Source organism: Aphelocoma coerulescens, chromosome 5 (genome assembly GCF_041296385.1).
Source record: "Aphelocoma coerulescens isolate FSJ_1873_10779 chromosome 5, UR_Acoe_1.0, whole genome shotgun sequence".
Classification (NCBI taxonomy): domain Eukaryota; kingdom Metazoa; phylum Chordata; class Aves; order Passeriformes; family Corvidae; genus Aphelocoma; species Aphelocoma coerulescens.
In genome coordinates this window covers 16,228,495-16,246,643 of record NC_091019.1, presented here as the reverse complement: position 1 = coordinate 16,246,643, position 18,149 = coordinate 16,228,495, and the positions used below count along the sequence as shown (strand labels likewise).

General features: G+C 39.1%; 1 protein-coding gene across 3 annotated transcripts in view; it reads right to left on the bottom strand.

Annotated features, from left to right (window-relative positions):
• INSC (INSC spindle orientation adaptor protein) overlaps window positions 1–17,935 on the bottom strand; it is a 125,397-nt gene extending 107,462 nt beyond the window's left edge. For all 3 annotated transcript variants that reach the window (XM_069016835.1, XM_069016836.1, XM_069016841.1), the window contains exon 1: window positions 17,732–17,935. Coding sequence is in view for 1 of the 3 variants with exons in the window: in XM_069016836.1 (XP_068872937.1) it covers window positions 17,732–17,775 (44 nt within the window). In the remaining 2 variants the exon portion in view is untranslated. The remainder of the gene's footprint in view (window positions 1–17,731) is intronic.
• Between the last annotated feature and the right edge of the window lie 214 nt (window positions 17,936–18,149).

The window sequence follows — 18,149 nt, the reverse complement described above, 5'->3', positions numbered from 1 at the left end:
TGTCCCAAGCAGGGGCCCTGTCCATACTGTGCACAACTTTCTCCAGTACAAGGACATAACTGCTACAAATAGACCTGATTTGCAAGTGTTATTTACAAAGCACCTGAACATCCTTCACATGTAAGTGAAATTATACCAAAATACAGTGCACAATTTCACTCCACCTGGGGCAGGTGCGCTGCATTTGCATCAACATCACAATTCACAGACATTAAGGGTCAGGCACACACATCAGCTGGAAAACAGCACCATGATAAGCGACATGAACAGTCCATCTCTTCTCACATAATATCAAGCTCTGCTTAGTTTTGTTTTGAGCCTTTTTTCCCTCTCAAAACCCTTGACATTGTTTTCTAGCTATAGTAATACTTAGATAAATAAAAAACCAGGCAACATTTCCACATGTGATATTGAGTATGTCACCCTATAACAGCACTTAATTTCATAATTTGTACATGTTTAGATTTAAAACATTATATGCAGAGTCTTTTTAATATAACCAAACACAAGGTACAAAAACTCCCTGAGGATTTCCAGGTCTCCCACAATGTCAGGAGCTCTTTAATACATCTCCATTGAAGTGGAAGTCCAGAAACTTTTTTTTACATTTTCACAGCAACCAAAGGTCATCTTCATTTCACAAGTCCCACAGATGTTCTCCAAAGGAGAGGAGCTAGAAATGGGAGAGGCAAGAGCATTCAAACACAAAAAGAATGCAAGAAAATAGATTTAAAAGAAAAATCTCCTCTGGGGAGGCACTTTCATTGAAAATGACCCTGTAAATAAAGAAGATGCACCATGAAAAGTCCCATTGTATCTCAGGCTTAGGACATCAGTCTGTGCTGGAGACAGTAAGTCCCTGGCATGGGGCAATGTTTCAGCAATGATGAGACCACATTTCAGATACAGCAGTGTTATATTTTGCAATTGATGTTGGCTGAATTTTTCTTTTGTAAATCAACATAATTTGGCTCTTTTAACATTCCTTTTACTTTTCCTTCATTTAATGATTTTTCCAGAAGTGCTTAAAATCAAGGATATTATAAAACCTGGCAGATGAAGCCTCAAATTCCTATAAATAGATGAATATCCCATTTTCTGGAACTCTAATCAGCTTCCACTTTTTATTTCACCTCTATTAGATGGCAATCTCAAGAGCATTTTTACAACTGCTGAATATTCATTGCTACTTTTTCCTTTAAAGAAAATCTATTGATTAACTGATTTTCTAGCTTACATCGAAGTGCAGGTCCCAGCTAAAAAAAAATAAATAATGTGGGTATAAAAGTAACAAAGTTTATACCTCGTAAGTTGGAAGGATGAGAGAATTTCAACAGCAAATCTCAGTTTGAGAGATGAGTAAAGTTCTGCACCTCACTGACTCTACACTAGTATCTAACAGTGCCATGCATTATGACCTTATTCTAATATTTCTAGGGAAATCCAACTTTTTATCCACCTCATGTTCCCCAATCTACATTTTCCCTGGATGAGAACCAATGTTTATATTAAATAGCTGCTCTAACTCCCAGCTGGCAGGAAGATTCCTGCTGGATAGCATGGACACTTGGAGAAAGCAGAGAGGATGGAGCTCTGCAGGTACCCACACACCACAGTTTTGTCTCCCACTCTGCTGCCAGCAATTGCTCCTCTGACCACTTCCAGCTGTCAAACCCCCTCACCAGCACTGCAACAGGAATCTCAAGAGCAGCATCTGCCTTGGGTCTGCCCACACTCCACTGCAGCCATGCCAGGGAAATGAGCAGCACCGACTCAGGGCTGAAGGCAGCACTGGGAGCCCTGTCCCATGCTCAGTTGTCAAAGTATGCACTCACCTTTTCACTTGCAAGTCCATGACAATGTGAGATCAAACCAGACTCGCTCTTTGTTCACAGCCATGTTCATACAAGAACTTATATAAAAATCAAAGGGACAAAAGTCTCCCACACAACACACACCTAAAATACTGTTACTTCAGCTGTGCCTTGGCAGAAAGCCTAGGCAGCAGCAAAATTTTTCCCTTTAGCTAGCAAACAGACCCCATTTTCCTTTTTACCAGGGCCCACATCCGTATAATCAACTATAGTTTTGGTATCAGCATTTATAGGGTTCATATGGCAAACCACTTCCTCAGTACAGACACAGTTAGTATATTTTCTCGTTTTCATTTGGCAGAATAGTTGTGGACTGTGGGAGAGAGTAAGCAGAAACTGTAAGGGACAGAAATCAGATCTAGAAAAACCAAAGTGCGTTTCTTAAGACACGATAGATCAGATATGCAAAAATCACTACACAGAGTGTTTCAATCTCACTTTCTGCCTTTCTTTTCTCAGTGTAGCTATTGCAGCCACTCAGACCTTCCTGGCGGGATTTCATGTGGATGTGTGCAAGCATTGTGTGTAGAGGGACTAAAGTAGCCACATCACCATCTTCACTACTACAGCAAAGAAAACCAAAGTTTCCAGCACAGGCTAGGTATTCTTCTATCTTCATTTTCTTTCTCTTCTAAACAGCTTAGAAACAAATCAAAACTAAACCCTGTTCCAACAGGCAGGGAGTAAATTTGTCATTTCAACGTTATATTTGAAACAGGAGTTCCAGAATCCAATACACAAACTCTTCAGGCTCCAAGACAAAGACTGACATTAAATACCATGGCTTTAAAATAAAATAAACCCCCAGTCCTCAGCCTGAGCTAGTATTAGTGACTGCAGACTCCCAGGAGCTGGCTTTTGCCTCTAACAGTTTACACATCAGTGTGTGAACTGGTACTGATAAAGACACGAGTTCAAAAGAACAGGAGCACACGTTTCAGTCTGTCACTGCTGTGGCAGGGACTGACGTCAGCCCTTTCATCTGCCTGCTCCATCACACAACATCAAAATGATTTTTTGTGACACATCGTGAATACTTCTTTTCAAAAAAAAACCAATCAACCACCCATCCTGAAACACTTCACCTGGCCTGTAACAAACAGCAGCCGGAAAAAATGAAATACCAAAAGGTCAGTCCACTGTTGGTACAATCAAACACTTCCAACTCCCTTGCACTGGGGCTGGAAAGGCATGCTCAAATCCTATATGCAGTGTATGCTTACCAGTGCAGTTTCTTTAGATGAAGAAAGCTCATGTTTCAAAATTACTCAGATCTCAATCTTTGAGAACAAATTGACCTAGTTTTGATTATTCACAGGCTTGACTCTCAACAGGTTGGTTTTCCCAACTGCAGTGCCTGGGAAAGTGTATAACCCAGCCTGCCTTCAAAGGTTTCCCCACAACAGTTTCTAATGGTTTGTTTCTGATTACAGCAAAGTTCTTGTGTAGACATTTTCCACCTGTTTAATCTGTTGGTGGTACTCCATCTTTTGAAGACAGTTAATGATCAACAGGCCACTTCATTCTACTGAACAAGTCTTAAAATACTTTTTTCCTCCACATGCCAGTAGGCCTCCTGAAGCAGATGCTGAAGAAAAAAACCCTCAAGAAATCAGATCAGATTCAAAGGATCAGATTGTCAAATTAAGAAGCATCACCAAAAAAAAAAAAAAAAAAAAAAAAAAAAAAAAAATCAGAAATATTTTCCAAATTTGCAAACACTCATTTTCTGGGTAAAATATGGACTCCAGAATAAATGCAAAGCTCACATCCGACATATGAACTAAAAAGTTACTCTTCCAAAGTAAAACTGTGTTCTGATATAGATTCATTATGAACATAACCTACAGTGGATAAACAGCTTCTGTTTTACTGGAGGACAGCATGGATATCAACAAAAGAGAGCAATCATGGAGCAGTGCCAGCTTTCACCAGCTGAAAATATGGCTCACTCCTTTTGCTATAGAGAATTGGAATCTAAAAATACTGTGCTATGGTCCATTATTTTAATATAAATTTACAGCTATTCTACTTTCTCTGAAATTTTTACACTCTGCTCTGAAGTAGACAACAAACTAGAATTCAGCACATGCAACACAGCAAACTGTGGGGAAAATGCAGCACCTCTGGGTGCCACTGCCCCACACAGAAAACTCAGTGTACTCAAGGCACACTTCCTTTCCCTTGTACACTGGTTTTATCTTGCAGCATTGGACCAGTAAGGGAAAATGAAAAGCTGCTTTCCTGTATGATCAGCATAGTCTAAAAGTATATGACCCAGAAGGATAACATTTATATTCTGTAAATATTAAGAATTTATCAATTCTTCAAGCTAGTTTAAAAAAATTGTTTGTTTTCACTATTAAATAAGGTACATGAAGGATAATTTTTAAATCAAAATTATTTGAAAAGATGTCATAAAGCAGAAAAGCATTTAGCTGCTCTTACAAAATTTTGCAACTTTATCAATAACTTGTAGGAACAATTTATTGTGAGCTGAGTACTAAAAGAACTTGGATCACACAAAACTTATTATTAAAATCAACTGATATTTCATTAGTTAAAAGAAAAATTAATTACTATCATAATTAAAATAAACTGACTTAAGGAAAACAAAGAACAGATATTCTTATTACTGTGAAAGAAGGCAATGTTCATTTCCAGTCAGACTGAGATTTTTATTCTGGCATTCACTTCACCTTGTAACAGTTACAAGAACATTTAAGTCCAAGAAATATAAAAAATAAAGACATGAACCAAAAGATGAATAAGAAAAAATCCTTCCCTTTTAAACCATAAACTGTTCCTTCAAATTATGTGACTAAAGAAATGCTCATAATTAGGGCTTGAAAGTATTTTTCAAACCTATAAATCGTGACTAGCAAAGAAGGCAGCGCACTAATGCAATCTAGATGTAAAGTTCAATTTGTTTTACCCAGCACAGCAGCATATCTTAGTACTTAGACATGACATTTACTTTTCTGTCTTTTAATCCACCCCAATAAACAAGCAAACCTTTATCCCACAAGCCACTTTTTCAAGTTCTCTGTAGGACTGTTGAGTGCATTTGTGCCTGCTGCACGCCTGCAGAGTGGAAGGCTGGAAAGCAGTAAATGCTTTAGCCCTGCATAGATACTTTGCACTCACACTGCATTGAGTGCAGAAACTTCTCCTGAGGAAAAAAAAACCAACAAAAATAATAATTTTTTTTAAATATTGCCACAACCATATTGCCCAAGACATTTCTACATCTTCCACATGCTCCCCCTTCAGTAACCTGAACAAGCAAGCAGAGCTAATGTCAAAGAATTGCTCCAAGAGACCTTTACCATCATTGAATTCATAGACTCACCAGGAAGGGGGTGGATGGTGCAGGATTCTACTTATTTCACAGTTCTTGTGAATACTGGCCTACCTGCAGACTTGGATACCACCATAGATTCAGATCATAAACCAAAGCCTTGACCAGCAGCTGACACAATGCTGAAAGTAGACTTAATTCCTTTTGCTTCCACTGGAACAAGGAGCAAAAGCTGAGATCACGTTTCATTACTAAAATGGAATTTTTGGAAGAGAAATGAAAGGGCAAATTCATCCCTTTGGAAAACCTTTGCAACCTCAAGATTATAGTCAGGTCTGTGAAGTGACTGAGGCAACTAGTATCATATTTTGGGGGCCAGCTTATTGGGTATGCTTCTGTAATTACAAGTTTAAATCTAACCAGCTGGAGGAACAGCAGTAATAGTGCTCATTTCCAAAAGATCTGCATTTAAATACTTTTATTTTTTCTAGTAAGTAAAATTCTTTATGAAATCATGTCCTCTATGGTTTTTTTTGCTTGGCCCAGTTTTCAATATTGGAAACTGCTGAAGTCCATCTCAGGCAGACTCATTAGCTGGGCAGACAGAGAACCTACAGCTGGAACACCCCCCTTCTGCACTGAAAAACTGCTGTATTCTCCCTCCTTTCAAGCCAAGAGACCCTCAATCAATGTGAAAAATCTGTTTTAGAAGAACAGCAGGAAACCTGCAAGTTACAATAGTGCAAACTGGGCAAGTACAGTCCAGGTCCTGCTGCCTGAATCATGAGAGCTCTCCCAGCCTTCCTTCAGCTTTCTTCTCATCAGCCAAAAGAAACATATGCTTTTCTATGCTGAAAAGTCATTTTATTCACCTAGTTTTGGCAAACAACTAATACCTTTTGAAAAAGGCATTGCATTCAGTATTTGCCATCCAGTCTCCAAATTCCTTCTTCGATAATATGCGAGAACAGCATGAAGAAACTTCACAAAAGGGAAAGGTATCATCACCAGAGAAACACAAAGATGTGTAATGTAATCATGAAACATAAGCAGAATCAAGCTCAACAGCACTCATTTTGTAGAACTAATCCATCATTTATGATGGTTTGCTGTTAAGTGTGAGTTCTTACAGCTCAGATAAGCTGAGCTCAGCTGAGCTGTTGCTAGACGTGCTTTATCTTTGCCTCCATGCTAAGTGCAAATATAGCTCTCAAAATCACTTTTTTTTTTTTTTTTTGGCAGGCCAGAAAACAAATAAGTGCTTCTCTGTGATGGCTTGTTTGACAAGACTGCAATTTTTTCTATGGACAACCTCAAAGCTGTGCAAGAAGTGTATTTTTCATCAGTATTAGTTTTGCAGGGCTTATTGATTGGTCTCTCTTTTTTTTTTCCAAGCTCTTTAAACATGTTTGCATATCTAGTAGGAAGAAAAATGTAGACTCTTAAATATTATAAAACCCAGTGAATTCTTTCAAGCACTAAAAGAAGCAGGAACTACCAATAGGGAAACAGTATAACCATCTTACAGAATTTAAGAAAAAGCTGCAAATTCAAAGAAATTCTTGCTATAACTTACACTGCTTAACATGCAAAGATATTTAAGGTTTCAGTCCTGCCAGGATCCCAATCCAGCACACTACTTAAGGATGCTCATATGAAACAAAATGAAAAATCTGACATGTTTAAAACCTGACACCTGTTGAAATGCTTTGCTACATTAGGGCCAGCAGCCTCAGCACTTCCCAGACAAGCTGCTTGTGAGTCTTCACTGAAATCGGTTGTGTTGTCCTTTGGCACTTGCCTTTAACTCCCCCAGACACCCCATGGTTTGTGCATGGGCTACCTCTGGCTTGTCTCAGCACAGCTGCTGTTTCACCATTGAAATGCTTAGAGTACCAAGGTTTCTAAGGCTTTGACACAACTCTTGAAGACAGTCAAGAGAAATCTGGTACAGAAACTCCTAGTAACTGCAACACTGAATAGAACATGCCCCTCATGCAATAGCTTAGATTCAGAACGGTTTTTTAATGCCTCAGAGGGGATGGCTGCGTAGCCCACCTACCTTAAGGTCTACATGGAAGCTATTGCCCCCAGTAGCTCATTTGGAAGTGACATGCTTTCCATGACATGGGATTTCTCTGCTTGGAGCACAAGTTCCATTCTGTCCCTGGTTCTTGTGCAGCCCAGTGAGTCACTCACACCCTGATTCTGCAAAATGCATGTCTAGCCAGGAAGATACAGAGCGTGTGCTTAAAGCCAAACCATTTCATTAAAGCTTGAGCATGTTCTTTGTCAAATAAAGCAAGTTTCTGCCTTGCAGAAATAATCACATTCCTCTTCACGTTCCTTGCTTTGCACTATTCCTTTATCTTCCAATAACCCTAAGCAATCTAGGTCTTTGCTGCCAGAAGTGATAGGGACACTGGACACACTCAAAACCTGTATTTTCTGGACTAGATGGGAACTCATCAAGTTGAAAAATTTAATAGCTCTGAGAAAAAATTTCAGTCTATTTTATCCTCTACTGTGTGAACATAACTCTCAGTTAAAGACCATTAAGGTAAATTGAATAAGTCTAAAATGTGAAAATTTGGCCAACACTTTTTTTTTTTTGACAAATTAAATACATACAGATTGTAGCTGGCAATCTATTTCCAATGATAAAGTAAAAGACACAGCAATGGGCTGTACAGACCTTTCACAGCTTTCATATTCAAAACAAAATGTACAGCCACCGAGTCTTTAGGCATGTGTCTCAATGAAGAAACAGTACCAAAAATATGTAGTTGTAGGCAAACGATGGTCTTGCAAATGACAACATGGATTCATGTAGAAAAAAATAACACAAGTGGAGAGGATTTTGTAAATAACAAGTTGAACAAGGAACAATGATATCACAACTCAAGCTCAGACAAAAATTAGTTTATCATTTAGGAAAAAAAAAAAGGAAAACCAAGAAAAGAGAACAAGGGTGAAAAATAAAGGCTGCTTTTGGTTATATGCAAGTTTGTTTCATTCTTTACCAATATCCTAAAGAATCTGTGCACATACTGTCCTGTTTTGGTAAAAAGAGGTGATGCAAGAGCTACATATCTGTGGGAAAAGACTGTTCAAACACATAAACACTGTGTCAGCACACTGTGGGGGTGACACAGCATGGTGGCTCACAAGCATATGCAACTTAATCAGTCAGCTTCTGCTCCCCATACAGAAAATACTGGCACAAATGGGTATTTTGAACATCAAAGTTGAAAACTCACACTGTGATTTGAAAGCCAGTTTACTAGGAAAACAATATGGTAGGATGTAAAATTGTATCCCTCATTTTAATTAAAACAAAAAGAAAAAAAAATATTATTTATCAAGTGAACCTACCAACTTCTGTCAACACAAGCACTTCATTCCTCACTGAAGTTTTGTTGGACCAGGGAATATTCCTTTGATACTGCAGTGTTAAAAAACCTACCTGGATCTAATGACATTGCTACCTCTAATTTCTAGTGGCACTTTAAAGGCTGGACTTTCAAGGTGCTGTTGCAGAAAAGTGTAATTTACAGCCACATACAGTGAGACACAACAGGTTTTATACCAGTATTTTCAGCTTGTGAACCGATATTGATCGGCTCTGAACTGTGGTGGATCCCTGTCAACAGAGCTGACTTGCACAGAACTTTGGCCACCTGCTCAACATTTAAACAATCTCACTGAAGACCCTTTCTGCATCACTTTTTTACTTCAGAAGAGTATTTTGGACAAACCATAAACAACGAGTGTTTTCCCACTATTTCCTTATATTTTAGTGTATATATTTAGTGTATTTAGTATATTTATATTTAGTGTATTACTGGTTTTGATCCATTTGCACAATACTTGAGGGCAACACTACAAAATAGTGCTCGCAGTCCAAGGAGAGACTGCACCCAACTACCATAAGAATCAGAGCCACATCTGGCTACTTTTTGTTTTAAAGGGGTATGAGAATGGGCATAGCTACTTCTTGGGCTCATTAAAGGCAATTCCTCATCTTTCTTAGCAGATTAAACTGAGAATAAAAGGCAGAGGAGGGCTTTGTTCACTCTACACATGCTGTGTACTTGTGCAGAAAGGCAAAATCTGATTGTTTTAGTAACACATTGAAGGTTACTGCCCTCCCTGATATCACACTGCCTGCTCAAACAAGCAAGGTTACTGTAAAACTGAGACATCAGACACTTGTGCTAAGTTTATCAAGCAGAAAACTTTTCTGATGGCGCCAAGAGAGCTTTTATACGTCCAAGATATTAAAGGGACTACAGATATTTCATAGAATCATCAAGGTTGGAAAACACCTCCAAGATCATGAAGTCCAACCCTTGATTGATCACCACGTTGTCAACTAAACCATAGCACTAAGAGCCACATCAGTCATTTCTTCAACACTTTCAGGGATAGCAACTCCACCCATTCCAAAGACTCAATCATTTCAGTGAAGAAATTCTCCTGATGTCCAGCTTGAACCTCCCCTGCTGCAGCCTGAGGCCATTTCTTCTCATCTTGTCATTAGTTGCCTGAGAGAAGAGGCCAACCCCACATCTCAGGTGGTTGTAAAGAGCAAAAAGGTCTCCCCTGAGCCTCCTCTTCTCCCAGCTCCCTCAACCATTCCTCACAGGACTTGTGTTCCATACCCTACACCAGCTCTGTTACCCACATCTGCAGAACTGAATCTATTTTCACTCATAATTAGATTTCTACTAGACTTTTCAACATTTTGTGATTAATTTATCTAACTGGCCATCCACTGAATTTTTATAAATAGATTAAGAAACCATTGTGCATTTAATTATTTCTCACATAAACACACCATTAACCGCACAAATTAAAATCCAGAGTAAAACTCTCTTTTCAAGGTGTTGTCACCTTCCATGGCAACACTAAAATGGACAACATTATAAAATATAAGTTTTAAACTGTATCCTGTTTTTCTCCTATTAATACCCGACAGGTGCATGGAGTACAAGCACTATTCAGACCACCATTTAGACAAAACAAAAAGTCAGCTTTTACAAGCCCTGTATGAGTGGCTGCTTTATGTGATTTATTACAGCAGAAGCCACATAAAATGCTGTGTGTGGTCTTTGGGAGAGAAGGCCTTAGGTAGTGATGCTGCAGCAGGAAGGTTTTGCAGCCTTCCCTCCACCAGATGAGAGCAAAGCCATGGAACAGACCAGGACAAGCAGATTGAATACAAGACAGGCCTCTCCTGAACTCCAAAGAACTCTGAGGAGGAGACAAGACTTCCTATATTAAATGGGCTGCCAAACAGTGATGTCAGCCAAGCTTTGGGATTGTATTTCCCTGGGTCTTTTTAATCTCTTCTTCACCAAATCAACACTACATTGTTCAACAATAAACACAGCTGATTCCATCCTTTATGCAGAATGAAGCAAGTGTTTACCAGCTGTCTCAAAGTCATGAAAGAGCAAAAAGAAAAACTGAAGTATTTGGCCATCCTAGTACATCAAACCATCAAAGCATTAGAACAGGTTACACTTACTTCTATGTTAATGTTAAAGGAAAATAAACTAACAGTGCCCTTGGACTACATTTATATAATAAACTGTTAATCTACATACCTGTAAAAAGTTGGTCATGAAAAAATTGACTTGACAGATTAGCTCCAGAAGAATAGAAAGCTGTCATACTTAAAGGCTGTAACATAGTTCTCCCCCACAGCTTCTGGCAAAGGAGAGATTGACACAACTTTTCAACGTCCCTAGTTAATACATTGGCAAAAGGCAGAAGAATTTATATGCCTCTTGTGAAAGGTTTCGTTAAAATTGCATCTATTTTTGCAGCACATCTTATAAATCCAAATCCATCTGCAAACATCCCTCAGTTTCCAGAGCACTGAAGCCATCAGGAACTCAGCTCATCTGAGACCAATGACGAAAATCCCTGCCTTCCCACGTGCTCTGTGTCATATGCAGATTGCAGATTGCCTGAAAAAATAAATAGCAAACCCCTGACAAAAAGGCAAGGTAGGGATTTATTCTTGCTTTGCTTGTAGGTACCATATATTTGAGCTTGAACTCCAAAAATTCCAGGAAGCCAAAGAGCAAATCAGAGCAAACAAATCAAGCACAGCACTGTTTTCCCAGGCCTGCCACAGCCAACCTGCTCTTTTAGCAGTTCCTGTAGGAAGTGGTTTCCTTGCACACTGGATTTAATTTCAAATGTTTGAGACCATTGCCTACTTAGAAACACTTTTTGGTCTTTCTTGACTCCTGGATGATGTTCTCATGTGTGCCTCAGACTAAATGAGGCTTTGGGTATTCACTAGTTTATTTTTGCTGTAATCTACCTTGTATTTACCTTTCCTACCTATATGTTTAAATCACTTAAGAATGAATAGCTGCAAACCTTCCTAGGAAGGGCATTACAGTATGTGCTGTGAACTAACTTTTCTCATCAGACACTTATGAAAACCTGGCTCCACAAGAACACTTATCAGAGAAACCCCCAAAATACACTTCCCTACACTCACCACACCACAGTATGTGATGTGCCACAGCCATTTCCTCCTCCTGAGGATGCACATAATTGTGGTATCTGAGATAATGCTGCAAGCATGGAGAAATGTTAACTTTTGAAATGGAAAAATGATAGTTTGTACAGTAATTGCAGGCTATCATAAATGCCAGAGTTACTTAACTGCAAGACAGAACAAAGGCTGGCCCCAGTTTGAGGCAGTTAAACTCCACAGCAATCAAAATAAAAATAAAAAGTCTTTGACACAAATGTGGGTTTTTTTGTTTTTTACTGGAAATTGTGAAGCAGTTCAGCCTCAATAAATCAGAGGTTGAGCCAAGCCAAACTACAGGGCTCCCCTCCATGAAGACCCTGCCCTGGGGCCTTTGGGCTTTCTGGGAAGAAAAGGAAAAAAAATAAATAAATAAAAGAGGAACATCCACAAACTTAAATATTCTTTCCAGAAATACCAGCCATCAGCCAGGTCAAAGGGAGACAGGCACTGCAGAGTCAGGCATTGCTTTGCAGAGACCTGGAGCCATGACAGAATTTGTCTGGTATTTCAGATATGATCTCATCACCACCCATGGGCACTTCGTTTGTGGAATCCAATCTGCAACAAGTAATGAACATATTGATTTGGCAAATAGAGTTGCACGTCAGTATTTCTCCAAAATCTAGAGTTACAGTTACTTATATCTAGTATATGCAACAACTAATAAAGCCATTGAGCTAATACAGCCTGAAAGCTCAAATAATACTTTTAAAACACTGAGATAGGTCAGTTGCCTCCTTAAAGCAAATCCCTCTTTAGCAATATTTTTCAACTTTTGCCTCCCTATCTCATTTTCTTCAAACCAATTACCACTGTGCCCATTCCTTCAACTTATTTTGGAGGTAGCTAAGCTGTGAGAGGGAAGAGAGAAGAAAAAAAAAAGTATTTTAAATTGAAAATATCTTTATAAATCTTGAATACATTTTTAACAAAAACTTGAGGCAGTGTGAAAAACTCTTTATGTATTATCCTTTTATAGGAACTTTTCTCCCCAGGTTAGTTCTTGTTATTAAAAAGTTCTAGCTCCTTACTCTTTTCCCCCTTCTCCTCTCCTTTCTGACACACTGTATTCACTTTTGAAAGGAATTGGGAATTTTGAGCCCTTTCCATACCTGGTGTGTTAGCTGCTACAGACACCTTTCATTAGCAGACAACATAAATGGTATTTGAAGCCATAATGGTACAAAACAATATTCTAAAGGAACAATTTATTCATGTGATGAGAAGTGCCTCATTTATTTTCCATAGAAATAGATTTGATTAATTTAATTTTTCTATTTTGAAAGCTCAATTAAACTGTGGTCTGCCTTTGACAAAATGGTACAGAGATTCACAATACTATACAAAGTTTTTGTTTGGTTTAGAATAAGTTTTATTTACTACTATTTTATGATGTAGTTTGTTGTGCTCCAGTTTTGAGAAGGACAGTTTCCATTTTCTGCTGAAAATAGAAACAAATAATGAGACTTCCTAGCTGGATCCAAAAAAATGCAAGATTCGAGAGAAAAGCCAAAATTATCTCATTAAGTACAAGAGCTGTCGACTAGGATCGTAAAGGCAAAAACCATGAAGAGGAACTCAAGGTATAGGGAACCTGATTAAATCTAAAACTGTTCTTCTGTCTGTCCTTGAGGCATTATTGCCAGCCTCTGCACAAGAATAACTCCAAAATCTGCCACCAGGTGCTTGTGAAAGAACCTCACTCTAGGAAAATGCACATTTTTATAAGCACCTCATTTAGATGGCATGTTTATCCATGGAAACCACCCAGCAACTACGAGAAGGAAAAGAATATTCTTGAATCCAATGACATTATCTGGATCACATCCTGCCACCAGGTCATTTTTCTGTGTATGTGGGGTTTTCGTGGGAGGTGGAACAGAGCACTAGTCCATGAGCTCTGGCACTGCTCTTGAGCACTGCACAGCGGGCAGCTGCATTCTCACTAAAAGTTATAACTCAAAAGAGGCAAAAATAGTGTTCATCTCATGCACTCTATGAGTAGGATCATTTTTAAAAGGCAATTTATAGGATTCTGAAGTTCCACTGTTCTTTTCACCTCTAGAACAAGGCTTTTGCTTTTCTTCTTTTGTCTTAAAATATCTCCCTAAAGACAACTGAATGAAGAAACTTCACAAAGAAAGTAAATTCCTCTCTCATCTATTCATCCAGTAACAAAACAAAATCCTCAGCACCCAGAGAGCAGCCATCCACCTTCGACTTTAGTTTGGACAAGGACTTGTGCTGCAACCAGAACATTTCTGTTAATCGGCATCAAACCTCGTCTTGCTAATTGCCATGTCCAGATCAGCATTAGAATTAAAGTGGTGGTTTGACTTCCACTCATCACCATGATGGGAGTATGGAAGATCCAGAAGCATCAGAAATTTAAATGATCAAACTGAAAGAGATTCAACACCTCTGTCCTCCCTATTTTTCATATTTGCCCTATTTTTGTTTTTAAAAAATGCAGCAGTGGCACATTCATAACTATGACCAAACTGTTTCACAACTTTTGTACTTTATTATGAACAAGCAAAACTAACAGGTGAGTAAAAGACTTCATAGTAGTACTGACAATTTACAGCATTTCCTCTCTTTGCTTTCACATCTGCACAAAACCCTCTCCATGACACTCAGACCGAGACAATGACTCTATTTTTGTCACATTGCCACCCTTCAAACCAACAAGACACTTACCAGCACTGCAATTTACTGTTACAGCGTTTTGGACCTGTGTGTAGTACCCAGGCCTTTTTCATCATTGACCTTTCTGCAACTTGTGCTGGGTCCTGCAGAATATCGTGAAAATAATTTCATAAATCAAAACTTTTGCTGCAGATTAACAGATCCAAGAGGAGATCATCTTTACTGCCCACAGATATTCCAAAGGTCTCAATGGGAAGTTGTAGTCTTTTTTGGATCAACAGAGAGTGAAGGCTTGGGGATCATTTTAGAGACAGAAAAGGAAAGCAGATTTGGAGGGCTTAAAAGAAAAAAGTGGGGGAGAGGACAGATTCATACTACTCAGAAGAGGAATACTAACTCCAAATTATTTACTAAGGAATTTACACCATCTGCTGTTTGACTGAAACAGCTCTCACAGGTGTTGGCTATATTAATCCTAACACATGCCTAACATTTTCCACTCACACAGTAATTATGAGGCAAACTTCTTTTTTCATACTCCATTCGCCCCCAAAAATAAACCCAGCTAACATGCACACCTATTTCTAGTTGAGCAGAAAAAAAAAAAAACAATTAAATTCACCCCACCTTCCAAAGCATAGAAAACCAACTGCTAAATGGGAATCAGTGCAAACATGCATCCCTCATTATGACAATAGGTCACTCATTACAAGTTCAGTTGCAGCTTCTAAATGCAAAGCTAGGTTTGCACATATAGAACATAATCACAATTTTGTCTCCAAATTCTTCATTTCATATTTGAAATTCATTGCCTCTCCATTTATAGAGGACAAAAAAATAGCAGTGAAAGCTTAGAGGACACTTTACCAGGAAGCATATTGAAGATTTATCCCAGCTTCAAACATATTACTAATTTCAAAATGACACTGGACTAAAAAAGCAGTGATTTAGATTTGCCCACCAAATCACCCAGTATGTTTCTTTTCTTGTGGTAACTCATTTCCCAAGAGCTGTACTCCTTTGCACAGGTAGTGCCTCTGCAGCAGGGCACTCAGGGTCATCATATTCAGTGATTGCTATGGATTCCTACCTACAGTATTTTTCTGAGGAATACAGTTAGGAAAGGGAAATGCATTCCTAAAGTAACTAGGCCAGTTAATCCTTAACATATGGAAAAGAGAAAGGCAGTTTTCTGTCCAGGAAAGCTTTCTCACAACTGGCTTGTAGAAAGGCTAATGTAAATGATGAGAGTAAGGTGGTGTTCCAGCCAAAAACATTGAGAATATTTTCAGTGAGACAATCTGAAGATGTTGGTGTTTTAAATCTCTCCTCCAAGGCATTTTTTTCATGTCCAAGATTATAAAGCCTTAAACCCACATCTAGACCACAAGTTGATAAGAAGGACACCTATCTTTTTATTAATTCATATATGCAGACTACAAGTAGTAAAATCCCTACACCTGGGACAAGACAAAATTCTGCAATGGATAGGCTCACTGTATGAAAAATGTGGTATATCACATCAAAATGGGCTTCTTGTTCATTCTTGCTTCTTTTCTTCTTGTTCATTCTTGCTTCTGTCCCTTAGAAACTGTCCCTTAGACAGGCTCTAAGTAATATAAAGTTCAGAAGAAAGTCTGAGTCCATAAATCACAATTTGATTAAACATCAACAAGTGTTCAATGGCCCAGTTTCAGTACTCTCAGAGCATACTGAATTAACTGGCAGCAGAGCCTTGTACCTACACAAGGGAACATTGCACTTTCCTAAGTAACAACTCTCCTCACATCCATGGGAATGACAGGGACCAAGTTTTATCAAAGATAAAAAGTCTGAACTATCTTTTGAATTGTGTGTTGCCTATTTTCCAAATACAACAACAAGGAATTACACCAAGACTATGAATTACTTTACTTCCCTCACATGATGAGATTTAACCACAAAAGAACCTGCTTTGTGTTTCTAGGTTTATATCCAAGTGGCACATGCCAAAAGACATCTGTGGCTTACACATTTTTCAGGCTGATTATCTGTTGTTTTTTCCATATACATTTACACTTATAAACACACTTTTATTTAAAATAAATCCAATCCTAGACCTCTTGAAAATGAAGCTATCCTTTTTTCTTTTTATATAGAAAGTTTTGGCTCATTACCCAGCACCGCTTCCCACCTGGGCAGTGGCTTGAACAGACAATGATTCTGTGGGCTCCAGTTCCATTCACTTGAAAAGCCACAAACTTCAGCTGTTGTTGAGAAAGTCAATTATTCAAAGCTGTGTGGCTTAGTGGCTACAGGGTATTTTTTTAAGGTTCAGTATTGCTATGGACAGAAGTTTTGGTGGTGGGTTGTTTAGGTTTTTTCTGAAGATTAGGTAGCCCCATTTTGTAGTTGTTTGAAGTGGACCAAGGGGAAAAACAAAAACACAAGAAACATTACTAGATAACAGATTCACCACTCTCTGCAAGTCATAGCCTTAGGAACATATCCAGCAGGCACATCCAAGAAAAATATCCAACATAAAAATCTGAACAAACAAAGCCAGAACCTCCTCTTTGCAATTTATGGCTGCTCATTGCAGAGCAGGGCCAAGCACAAGGTTTTAGATTTGAACTTTTAAAGGCCTTTCCCCACACCTGGGAAGACACAAAGAAGACAGATGTATATTTGTCATACATACACAGTTTCAAAGCTCACTCAGCCTCAGGGAAGGTACATTGGGTACTTAACTAGATTTAAGTATCTTGAAATCATTCTCAGATATCTATTTCAGTTACTGCAAACACATAGTTTAGAGTATAAATTAGAGTGCTAATGAAGAAAGATTTTAGCCCTGAGCCTCCAGCCTATGCAGATCATGAGACAAAGACAAACTAAATGCCCAGAGGAACAAGAGGCAAGTTGCCTTCCCCACTTCTGCAGCCAGGAAGGACATCCAGGGTAAAGCTTGGGCAGCCTCCTGTAACACGCCCTAAACAGTTTGCTGTCCCTTAGCCTCTGTTGGCAAAGGCTCCTGTGGAACAGCAGTGACAACAGAAGTCTGAAGAGCTCCTGGGAGGTTGTGCACAGGGAAAGGAGAGCCTGTGGGATGCTATTGCAATGCGGTACCTCCAAACAATACTGAGCAAAAGGTTCTGAGCTGCCCTGAGAGCCAAGCAGTCACTGCCCTCAGGAGCATGGCAGAGCAGCCTTGCCTTGCCTGCGAAGAGGGGCTGGCTTCACAGAGCTTAACTGCAGAGCCAGCAGGTGATGTTTCACTGTCATCATCTAGCTCCACACACAGCCCTGTTTTCAGCTTCAAAATCCCCACCACAGAGTCAAATCCCCAGAAGCAGCCATACTTACACAACTTCCAGGTTCACAGAGATAAACCATGGCCTTCCTCTCATGCATTGGAGCTGCCACTTTCTCTTCCTGTCTCAAGGTGCTCTCCACGGTGGTGGTCAGTCAGTGACATATACTGGTTTCCCATTTGTCAAGCACCATTTAAAGCCTGTGCTCCACAAGCTGCTGAATTCAGACACTAGCTTCTGTGTAAAAGGCACCAAAAAAAAAGTCCTCCCTTTAACTTCCACTCTCAAATACTTTCCAAGCTTAGTGGTTTAAATATAACCCACCTGTGCAAGCTGGTGAAGAGGCACAGGTTGTGCTTGTCAGCACCAAAAAGCAGTGGAAGGGGAGCAACAAATAAACAGCTGTGACAGAGGAAAGCTGTCCTGTTCGCAATCAAGTCAATGGCAAAACTCCCAACAAGAAGCAGTGT